At 40.8% G+C, this 12,180-nt stretch overlaps 1 protein-coding gene across 1 annotated transcript; it reads left to right on the forward strand.

The window, feature by feature from the left end:
• Positions 1-497: 497 nt before the first annotated feature.
• Positions 498-11,131, forward strand: smarcd2 (SWI/SNF related, matrix associated, actin dependent regulator of chromatin, subfamily d, member 2). The gene is made up of 13 exons (XM_005949271.2): positions 498-1,088; positions 3,435-3,634; positions 5,835-5,877; positions 5,962-6,084; positions 6,683-6,802; positions 7,498-7,593; positions 8,018-8,119; positions 8,218-8,379; positions 8,602-8,699; positions 8,915-9,050; positions 9,153-9,275; positions 9,825-9,926; positions 10,131-11,131. Exons 1-13 carry the CDS (start codon positions 936-938, stop codon positions 10,182-10,184), a joined length of 1,512 nt encoding a protein of 503 aa, XP_005949333.1. The 5' UTR covers positions 498-935; the 3' UTR covers positions 10,185-11,131.
• Positions 11,132-12,180: the final 1,049 nt, after the last annotated feature.

Below are 12,180 nucleotides of genomic sequence, written 5' to 3' on the forward strand. Positions count from 1 at the left end.
TTTTTTTCCCCATTTTAAATCATGCTTTTTAGTTGTTTTTGTTTTTTAATGTCTCTGTAAAGCATTTTGAATCACCTTGCTGTTGAATTGTGCTATATAAATAAACTTGCCTTGCCTTACTCCGTCATTTCCCCCAGGAAAATATAAGGATGGGTGGCATAAGACTTCTAGATTCAGCACATTACTGTTTACCAAAAATTAGTGTTCAGGAGGCAGAGTATTACTCCAGGTTATAGTTTGGCACTACTGAGAAAAGTCTCGAGCTTCTGATCAAGAAACAAAATTACACTATTACAAACCAAGCGCAAGTTTCTGTAAGTCACATTTGAAATCAAGCATTGAAAATAAAACATAATTGAAAATATATACTTTTACAAAATACAAAAGAAATAAAGACTTCGGACTAGCATGTGTTTAAAGGTGTTCGAAAAGAAAAAAATCGAGATTATTGCGCGCTGAAATTTGGAACTTCATAATTTCCGATGTTTGTGAACGCAGCATGTAGTTGAGAGTACTTGGTTTTGCTTTAGAGTGCAGACAAGCTATCTGCTCAAGATACTCAGTGTGTCTTTAGTACGACGTTATCATGTTTTTCATTCGCCTCACGGTGTAATAGCTGTTAGTTATCGTTTATGTGGCGTCGTTCAGTCGTAAAGGCGCGAGTGGGAGATGACAACAGCTCCCACTTGGTGTGTTCACAAAACGAGCAGTCACTAGGTAGAAGCAAATCCCGGAACTTGAAACGGTAGGAAGTGAGCTAACGTTAGCTAGCTTTTTGTTGACAGTGTGCTTGCTGTCAAACCAGAAACCGACCTAAGCAGAAGTACCCGGAGTTAGTTAGCTACCTACTTGGAGACTTCAGCCTGCCGTACTTTTATTTGGGCCGAATTTGGTTTGAAGTTCCCGTCACTTTTAACCACTTGTGGCTCTAGAAGATGGCATCGAGGGGAAGCTTCACGGGTCCTCCGATGAATCCGAGTATGAGCCCCATGAATGTTGGGCACGCCGCGGGCATGAGGATGCAAGGAATGCCCCAGCCTCCGGGGGGATATCCCAGAAGCATGAGCAGCGTTCCCCAATACCCCCAGGTTGGTTCTGCTTGATTTCTCCGTGTCGAATAAAGAAACTGAGTGAAAGGTGAGGGTGACGGTATTTGTCCGATCACCCCCATGTGTGTTTAAGCTTTTCGTTACTTTTTTTTAAAAATTCGTGTTTAAATAAAAGTAGCTAATTGAAAAAGTCGCCAGAGAGACATGGAAATAAAAACAAACAAACATAAAGCTCATTATATATCACCGTGTGGACACTACTTCCGCCTTCGAAGTGGGTGTAATTATTTATTAATTACCGCAATAATTAAGTGTAACCCTTTTTTTCTTTTATGGCATTTAAAGTGGTTCATAAAAGTAGTGGGATGTTTAATTCAAATTGATATCGTTTAGCGTTTTGTGCGCGTGTGAAAAAGAAAATCACGTGGTTGCCCGCTTCGCCTCCTGTCAGTTAGCGTGAAAGCAAAAGTTTATCAGCACCATCTGCCCAGAGGCAAGCCTGCATATATCGTGCCAGTATTGTCACCATCTGCAGCTTCCCCTGTAGTTAACAGACACGATCGCAGTTCCCCCCGTTTTGACAGTTGGAGCCATTTGGGTTTAGACTTTGTTTTTATGTTTACAAACTGGACAAAGTGTGAGAATTCTCACAATTTGTTGATACATTATTTACAGTACTGATGTGTTACATATAAAGACCTAATTAAAAAGAAAAAAAAATCTAGTCAGTAACAGGTCTTAAAATAAGTACACCCTCAGATGTGTAACAAAATACGCCATATTACACTGTGTTATTATTTATATAACAAAAACTGAGCCGAAAGCACGCCTCAAGATCCAGGAGCTTGTTCAACCGCTTTTAGCAGCAACAGTGTGAAGTAATCCTTTTCTGTATGACTTTATCAGCCCTTCACATCAGGAGGAATTTTGGTGCACTCTTCTTTACAACATTGCTTCAGTTCATCGGCATTTGCAGGCATTTGTTTATGCTCAGCTCTCTTAAGATCCTGCCAAAGCATTTTACGCGTTGAGGACTTTGTGTGATTACACCACGTTGATTCTTGTCTTCTTCAGCTATTTTGTTGTAGATTTGTTTGTGTGCTTGTGATCATTGCACTCAAGCTTTAGCTGTCAAGTATATGGCCTTGCATTTGACATCATCACCGTGCTTGACAGCTGGTATGAGGTGTTTGTGCTGTTATGCTGTGTTTAGTTCACAAAATGTAGTGCTGAGCATTATGTCCAAATATCCCCAGTTTGGTCTCACTTGTCCAAAGGACATTGCGCCAGAGGTTTTGTGGTTTGTTCAAATGTGAGAGCCTTTCTTCTGGAAGCCGTTCCAAACAAGCCGTACTTGTTTATTTTTTTCCTAATTGTGCTGCCATGAACTTTAACATTTAGCATGCTAACTGAGGCCCGAGAAGTAGCTCTTGCAAGGCTTGAACTTGGAGTGAATTTGCTGGGACGTTCACTCCTGGGAAGATTGGCAACTGTCTTGAATGCTTTCCATTTGTAGATAATTTGTAGACAGATGGATTCATATTGTTTGGAAATGACCTTATAAGGTTTTCCAGATTGATGGGCAGCAGTTGCTTCTCAAGGATTATCATTGATGTCTTTGTGTTAACACACCTGAATCCTCCAAACCAGCAAACTGTCAAAACCTCTGCTGTTACAGAAGTGTTCACACTTCCTGAAACTAATAAATTGATGAAATGCATTTGATTAGCAGCATCTGGCTGTTACTTTACTGCTTCTGCATTTCTATTTATTATTTTTGTTTAACAATAAATAAAACCACAGTGTAATATGTCATGTGTTGTATTTCATCTAAGGTTATATTTAGCAAATTATAAAGCTTACTAAGCACCTGATGTCTTTTCATTATATCCTGATATGTGAAACCTTAAAGTTGAAAGAGGTTGTGCTTTGTGTAGATGGAGATAAACACTGCAGTACCATAGCAGTCTTTATATGCACAACTTCATAATTAAACCTCAGAGCTTAAAAACATAAATGCACTGTTTCTGCAGGTGGGGTTATGTTTTTGGCATGTTTTTAATGGGGATATTATGACTCATAACATTTGTGGTACAACCAAAAGCAAAAAGTGTAAGTGACAGTACTGTATGTCACTGAGCATTCTTTTTACCCACCCGATCCAAAAAGCTAGAATTTGATATAAGTTGATCATACAATATGAAATTTATTTGCAAACAGCTTCACACATCATTGGTTTTCATTATTATTATAAAATAGGTACTTTTTTGTATCTCTTTAATAAATCAGATCCTTGATTTCCTTTAGTCCTAGATGAAATATTACATTTTTTGTGTAGATATGGAGAAATTGTTCCGTGAAATCAGTTTCCCTCCTTTTCTCTAGCGCCCTGGGATGCCATCCAGCAGAGTGGGGGGCCCCATGGGGTCAATGGGGGGTCAGCTGCCTGGTCCCTCTTATGGTAGCAGTAGCATTCCCATGCGGGCAGGCATGGGACCCCCAAGCATGGACGCCTCTAGGAAACGGTTTCTTCATCACCAGCACCACCAACAGCAACAAGAGGCGCTGGGAGGCCTCAGACGAGGGTAAGAGAGGAGACGGGACAAAATGTAGGGGATGGTACTGCCAGTGTTTGGACCTCACTGCCATCTAAAATAACTAGCTATTACTCCTTCATGACTTTTAAACAATTAAATCTATTATTGATTATTCATTAAGTAAATGAAATCCAAAAATGTTTTCCTTTTTTCCTTTTATCATTAACTCTTTACCACTTGCAAGCTGCTAGTAGTGACCTGCTGAAACTCTTTTCAGAACTGCTGCTTATAGATGAAAATCACTGGGATTGCTACACAAGTGATGGAGTGTTAGTGAGGGTGGTCTCTGCCTATGTAGCGACCCTTAGGAAAAACCCAGAAACTGTTCTAATGGATGTCAAAGCACATGTTTATTGATAAATATTGAGGTTTGTGATTACGGGAGCTGGGGAGGTCATCAGATGTCGCCTTTATAGGGGAAAGAGTTAAATCACTTGTTCAAAGAATTAAAACTGTTACCAGGTATTTTTTTCCAGTAACTTAGAAATGATATAAAATAGGTTCAGCTCTAAAGTTTTTGCCAAGCCTAATTTTAATATCAAGCAACAGCAACCATTTTTATTTTTAGCACTTGACTGCTTGTCACATGTCCCCCTTTTTTATTGAGAAACTTTCGTGCTTATTTCCAGCTCCATATTGTTGGTCTTGTACTTTTCTAGAGTAGCTCTGGATGATTTACAGTTTAATCTTACTCATCTTATACTGTGCATACTGGCTCCATGGGTGTAGTGGTTTACACATTCCCCTTACAAGATTCCTGCTTCTAGATGGGGAGGAGATGCAAAAATGCACCCTCAGGGGGTCACAAACTTGTGCATTCCTAGTTCCTGGCCCAACACTGGATAGATGTGAGGGCTGTGTCAGGAACGGCATCTGTGCCAAAGCAAACACGCAGATCCATCCACCCCTTAAAGAGCATCCAAAAAGTACCTCATCTTATACTTTGCTTTAGTCCTTCAGCTGGAAACTGAAAGGTCTGTATAAACACGTCTGTTTCTAACACCTCTCTCAAAGCCAACTTTCTGATAATTGGCTGCCCCTCGTAACAGAAGTGGCTCATAGCCAGAGCTGTGTGGCTGAGATGACTATAATAAAGGTATCTGCTCTTGCTGACATCATAGGGAGAAAAAAAGGTAAATACAGGTTTTCAAAAGCCAGGTCCAACCCCACTGCCAAGTCCAACATTAACATACGTTTTAGGATTATTTGTGACTTAATGACTCCAGGAAAGAGTTCACTAGAATAAAGTAATTTTTGTGTGAAAATAAGAGTACTGATATGAATCTGAGTGTACAGGAAAACACGGTCACTCTAGGGAGTTTTCCATTAATATTTTCTCTGACAAAATGGGTGGAGTCATCCAGCTATAAAAATGCGGTAAATCTTTTTTACTTTTTCCCCTTTTGTGGTTTATTTACATTGTCTCAACAGAACGTTTCATTCATGATTTGTTCTCCCGTCTGTTTGTAAAGTGGCTGTACTGTTAAAAGCACGGCTCAGATCACACAGACACGAGGATACCAGCGTCTCATGACTGGCCTTTGCTTTCAAAGCAGCAGACACAAGTGGGTATTTTTGACTTCAGACTGCTCCGTGACGCCACGCTCATAAATGCGGCCATCCATAATGCTTCGTCCACAATGATTCTGTTGTGTTTTTAAGGTTAATTTCATAAAAAAAAGTCAGTACCTTAGCATAATCTCAGTCTAGGAAGATTAGTGAGTCATGGTGCCACCATCCTAAATTCTCATTTAATCACATGGAAATTAAATTCAGTCATTGCCAAGATGAAGTGTATAATTAAGGAAACGAAATCAATTTAATGAAGTCGGTAAGTAAAAACCTGAAGCACTCTTTCAGGGGACTTGATTAACATATCGCATTGGCCAAGATTATATTATCGCACTGTGAAGTCTTCCAATTACCGGTAATCGGGTTAAATGAAAGGGATCTTTTATTTGATCCTATATCATGTGTTGGTGTGTGGCCAGTTTCTGTGAAATTGGTTGACTGAAGTCATACTTATGAGGCCGAAAGCAAAATGATGACACACACACTGGAAAACAACAGCTCAGTTTGAGATATTCTTAGAAATCCGCTCCTTCACATCGTAGAGACTGTTAAAGCGGTCATTTAATGTCTTCTTTCCAAACTGAATAATTTTCCTTGTTTTTTCTCTATGATTCAGAGCAAAAAGGCGCAAGATGGCTGACAAGGTTCTGCCACAAAGGGTAGGAAAACCTCGACCCCCTTGAATCACACTGCTGTCCCAGTTGGCTGTATTTCCTCAATCTTCACCTGCTACTGTCTTCTAGATCCGAGATCTGGTCCCGGAGTCCCAGGCCTACATGGACCTCCTGGCCTTTGAGAGGAAGCTGGACCAGACCATCGCTCGAAAGCGTATGGAGATTCAGGAAGCCATCAAAAAGCCCATTATGGTATGTGTCCTTGATCCATTGTCATGCAGTTAAAAGTATACCTTGAGAAGATTATTTTTAGGCTTTGTCCACTGAAACAAATGAGAAGTCAGTAAAACATGATCTCAGCTGTAATCCGAGTTCCTGCGGAGCACAGTGTAAGCAGTTTCCACAGAACAGCAGGACAGTTGGTTCCCACACTGAAATCCGACCTTTGTGTTTCCTTGCTACAATTTTAACTGTTAGCGTTAACCTTAGTGGCAGAAACACTCGGTCTGCTGAGATGTGTCACAACAAAAACAACTCTAGCAGCAGGAAAATCTGCATTAGCAGTAAATTAATCCAACTGTGACACAGCCACAGAGAAGAGCAAACGGTGTGACTGGTGTGAAGTTAAAACGGTCACAACTTTTTCCTGTGAATCCCTCGTTAGGTTGCAGTGTTTTCCGGTCTTAATAATGTGAACTTATACATAAGGATGAAGTTATTGTAAACACCCTTAATAGCCTGAAATGAAGCGTTTGTCTTTGTTGGAGAGTGAATTTGGCAAGTGAGCTTGAGAGGCTCAATTGTTGCCAGAATTCCTGATACATCTGCTTGTCCCTCTGAAATTACACAGCAAAAGCGCAAGCTCAGGATCTACATTTCCAACACGTACACTCCCAGCAAACCCGAGGGTGAGGAGGCGGAGAAGGTGTCCTCCTGGGAGCTGAGAGTCGAGGGCAAACTCCTGGAGGAAGTAAGTTTAAAAAAAAAAAAACACATTCGAGTGTTCTCGCTATTGTCCCGGTGTGGTCTGACTGCAAGTATTTCAGTCTCTCTCATTGTGTTTCTTCAAACTTGAGTTGGCCAGTGTTCTTGGCTCAGACTACGCAGCCAGATGTGTGTTTACAGCTTTTCTCATTCCACCCCACAACTGCTGACACACACACTCAGGATCTCATTTGAAATACGGAATTGAAACCACTGGCCGTTGCATACCATGAGCTGACTAGCCTCCCCTCCCGACATCAATTCTAGCTCGACTCATTGTGTCATCTGGGGCCACATGAAGGAGAAGGAGGTCTTTTTTTTTCTTTTTTTTTCTTTTTTTTCTTTTTTTTCTTTTTTTTTTGTCTGTTAAAATTTCTCCTCAGTCTCATGGGTTTAGGCATGTGGAGGAGTATTGCATGGAGCAACAGAAAAAGGGATGTGAGGGAAAGGAGTGAAGGGGTCGTGTTGAGCAAACAGACTCTGACAGGGCTGGGGAGCGGGCAGACAAGGGGGGGGTGAAGACAGCTTTTTCTAGTCTACAGTTTTGCGCTTCACCACCACCCCCAATGCGGTCAGAGCTAAACAATGCAGCTGCACACTGACACAGCACAATAAGAATACACTGCTTTCTTGCTGCTCCGTCCTTCTGACACTTTTGTTTCGTGCTTTCTGTCTTCCCAGGCTGGCAAGCAGAAGAGGAAGTTTTCATCTTTCTTCAAAAGCCTGGTGATTGAGCTTGATAAGGAGCTCTACGGGCCTGATAACCACTTAGTAGAGGTATGACATAAACCTTGGTTGCAGTTCCATTCAGAACATCGTAGGCACATTGACACCAGAAGTTCAGAGAGTGATAATAGTTCGCCAGCACCGACCTTGTTTAGCTGTGGTCAAGAAGCTGAGCTCAGATTGAAACACTAGAAGTTTGGAGCCAATCCTTCTTTCTTTTTTTTGACTGTAGGCGGGCTTATTGTGTGTGAACTCATCCCACACATAAACCAGATTCTCTCTTCTTCTTTTTTTTTAAACTGAAAAATTGTGGTTAACAGTGGTGAAAGTGAGAATTTCCAGTCTTAGGGATCTGCTGATGGAACGGTTTATTTAACCTGGCACTGAGTCATTATGGTTGTAAAGTAGTTTTGTAAATTTCATGTTAATAAAATCTGCTTATCTGCTTTAAAAAAATCACGTCTTCATCTTCCAGTGGCACAGAATGCCCACCACTCAGGAGACGGATGGTTTCCAGGTCAAAAGGCCAGGAGACGTGAATGTTAAATGCACCCTTCTGCTCATGCTCGACCACCAGGTGCCACTTACTTTCTCAACCATCACTAAATTTTTTCCTGATGATATTTCTTTTTTTCCACCAACATTTGCTTTGTCCCGATGCTTTTCTTTGATCAGCCCCCTCAGTACAAACTGGATCCACGGTTGGCTCGCCTTCTGGGTGTACACACACAGACACGAGCCAGCATCATGCAAGCTCTCTGGCTTTACATCAAGAACAACAAGCTGCAGGACAGTCATGAGAAAGAGTACATCAACTGCAACCGCTATTTCAGACAGGTAATGGCAAATGGCTAGAAATGGCTCGTGGCGCTTTGATATTTTGGCACTGAAACATCATTTTGCATGTATTTAATTTCACAGCTAAATGATTTGCATTCAAGCAATTATGATTTTTGTGAGGTGTTGTTTTGTAGCCCTTTGCAAGACCTCAAATAGGAAAAAAAGTTTTTCCCCTTATGTTGTCTAACTTGCTCTGTTCTTTAACTAAATCCTGTCCAGATCTTCGGCTGTCCACGCATGAGGTTCTCTGAGATTCCCATGAAACTGGCGGGCCTGCTGCAGCACCCTGACCCCATTATTATCAATCACGTCATTAGGTAGGGGAGCCTGGATCATGTTACCTCTTTCTGTCTGAAAAAAGAGCTACATCAGCCTCTCAGTGAATATTAGAAAGCCCTGTGTGTGAGGCTCATACTGAACGATAGTTTCCTTAGCTTTATGTTTTGGCCTGTTATTTCTTAGTGTGCTTACACAAGTGTGCTGTCAGCATCACTCCTTCTCTCCAAACTGTCATTGTGTCTCCCCCGAGCAGCGTGGATCCCAACGATCAGAAGAAGACCGCATGCTATGACATTGACGTGGAAGTGGACGACCCACTTAAGGGTCAAATGAACAGCTTCCTGTCTTCTACAACCAACCAGCAAGAAATCGCTGCCCTCGAGATGAAGGTAAGGCTTCATCTGCACTTCACCAGAGTCGTGGAGGGGGAAAGAAATTGCATACTCCATTTAATTCTGAAAATGTGCTGCTGGTGTTTGTATTCGCTACAGATTCATGAAACCATTGAGTACATTAACCAGCTGAAGACCGAAAGAGATTTCATGCTGAGCTTCAGCAATAATCCACAGGAGTTCATCAAGGATTGGCTGAAGTCTCAGTCCAGGGATCTGAAGGTAGACGCTATGCTCCAGCTTCTAAAATGCTCATACGTGCTTGTCTACACAACAGCAAAACATGTTATAGTTTAGTAACACGATATTTGTATCATCTTCACTCACTTTGAGCTTTTCTCATATTTGTACAGTTGCCTGCAAAGCTTTCCCTGTATTTAATTTAAAAAAGCTGCAGTTATTTTGTGAGCAGTGGTAGTATGTTTCCAGCTTTCATAGACAATTAACTGCTGGGCACACAAAGGCACCATTGGTTCACAGGACTGTGTCCAAACATAGCATTGGTATTCAGTTGAAAGCAAAACACCAGTTAGCTGTTTGTGCTGCATTCCTCATCTGGAGAGACGTTAGCACCTGGATTAAGATGTAGGCCTTTAGGAACCAGGCTCAGTGAATCATTGATCCATCAGACTCTCAGTACTACTACAGTCACTTGGCAGTGCATGAATCAGTCTTTACAGTACCGTCTTAGCATGTGGGAATAGAAACCCCTTTTCTTTAATCATTCAGTTTTGGTTCCCTGTGTTCAGTGATGCATTTCTGTTCTTTCAGTTGATGACAGATGTGACTGGAAACCCAGAAGAGGAGAGGAGGACCGAGTTCTACCATGAGCCCTGGGTGCCAGAGGCAGTGGGCAGATATGTTTACTCCAAAGTAAGTAGACAGTGAATAATACACTTTTTAGTGCTAACTAGTGTTAGCTTATACATGTCAAGATGTGGTAAGTCAAAACATTACAACAAAATAAAATTAGAAAGATAACTCAAAATTTCAAAACCAATGTGTGATGTCACAGCGTCCATTTTTTCTATACAGTTTGTGGTTTTGCCATTGAGTCTAACCTCTTCTTTGCTATAGGTGCAGCAGAGAAGACAAGAGCTGGAGCAGGTGTTGGGTATCCGACTCACCTAAGTACAATTCTAAAGGAGGCACAGCCACCTTAGGTTTACTCATGAGTTGTTAATGTTCCACTCAGCTGAAACTGGAAAGAATTCTTTCACCTTTAAATGTTCAGAAAGCCATCGTCACTGACGCAAAGTTCGGGGACCAAAGTGATGCTTATATGACCTTTAATAATATCTTTGCCTTGTAGTATCTGATATATTGAGCCTGTTTAAATAACCTTTATCCTTTTTTTATTTTTGCAATATGTTTTGTCTCTGGTACAAAATGCTGTTTAAGCACTGGTGCTGTTTGGGTGTTTTCACTGTCACTTTGAGTGCTGTTTTGAAAGAGGTATGTGTTTACCCTTACATTGAAAAGCCATAATTTTTAGATAAGAGTAATGCCTGATCTTCCTGGAGGCATGGTAGAATTAAGCATTTCATTCCAGTGTGTATAATACATTTAATGCTTTTGCAGCATTTTTGAAAGTTGAAATGAAACATTCTGATTTTGTGAATGTTTACATGCCGTTTTTATTTGTTAGTGGGGTGATTCGAGGGGAAGAGGAGCTGAGGCTCTTTAGATTGGATGGATCCATACCTTCAAAGAAAGTTAACTGCTGTTAATAATTTGATAGGAATGTAACTGCAGTATGTCAGCTAAAAAAGGAAAAAAAAAGTGCCAAAATATTGTGTACAGTTTATAGTTTCATGAGTTAAAGCTTTGCTGTTTTGTTGACTTTTTGTACATCAGTCTTAAAGTTCTTGAAACATTCCTTTTTGACAGATATCATTGTGCCAAAATGTCTTTAGTGAAGAAGGCACATAGAATTTAAGATGAGGTAAAAACGTTGTGTACAAATGTTATTTTTGTACAGCTTCTCTTTGTTAAATGTTTGCATGTTGTGTATCAATCAAAAGCCTTTATCTTTTATACATTTGGAGTATTTTTTACAATAAATATACTTACAAATGTTCACGTACTGTGTGTTCTTTAACAACATTCAGCCTGTTACAGAGGGGTAAGAATTTATATAGAATATTGTCCGTTGTAATAATGTTGTCTACCGCACACCCTCGATTGCATGCTTAGAGAGCTGCAGATATGCCGTGAGGTGCATGTTGGGGCTGGTTGCAAAGCTTAGGTGCCTCTGAGAGCAGCCGTTTCAACAGGTATGTCTGGTCTTACTCAAACAGCTTCTGTTTACCACTCCTCAAATAACAGCCAACCCTAAAACACCTTTCGGCTTGTAATGTGACACTGGTTCAAAGAAAAGGCCAGCCTAACGTTTAAAACTGAATTAGATTCTTTGATCATTTTTGCATGTGTTTACTGACTTAATTATGCTTTGAATATGGTCTCTTATTTTCAATTTAATTACATTTTATTTATCTAGCACCAAATCACAACAAGGGCCAGCTGAAGGTGCTTTATATCGTAAGGTAGACCCAATATTAACAGACACAATTCCTTAGTATTCCAAGAATTCATATTGGTTACATAGAAATTATTTTTAAAGTTAAAGAGAATATTGGATTTTTTTTTCTTCACCCACTACACCTTGCCTGCACCGTCTCTTTCACCTCTCCTATGCAGTTTGCTTTGGATGTTTGATCCCAATGCCTCTACCTTCACTACCTCACATCTTTACTGTCACACCAGCCTGCCCTTTATTCACAGACGTATTCTTCGCCTCGCTTCTACCATCTTCATTCCTTTCTTCCCCAGTCTTCTACCTCCTCCCTGCTCTCACTATAGATTACACCGTCATCTGTGAACATGATAGTCCATGGATTCGCCTGAGTGAACTCATCTGTTAATCTTTCCATCACCACTGCAAACATTAAGGGTCTCAGAACAGATTCCTGATGTAATCCCACCCCCGCCTTGAACCCATCTGCCACTCCTACTGCGCACCTCACCACCGTCTCGCTGTCCTCACACGTCCTGGAATTATTTTTTTAAAGGTGTAGTTTTTTAAAATGGACTGTAGGTGGCGGTGTCTGCATTTCTATATATTATA

This window comes from Haplochromis burtoni, unplaced genomic scaffold (genome assembly GCF_018398535.1).
Source record: "Haplochromis burtoni strain Fernald_Lab_line unplaced genomic scaffold, NCSU_Asbu1 Contig_642, whole genome shotgun sequence".
Classification (NCBI taxonomy): domain Eukaryota; kingdom Metazoa; phylum Chordata; class Actinopteri; order Cichliformes; family Cichlidae; genus Haplochromis; species Haplochromis burtoni.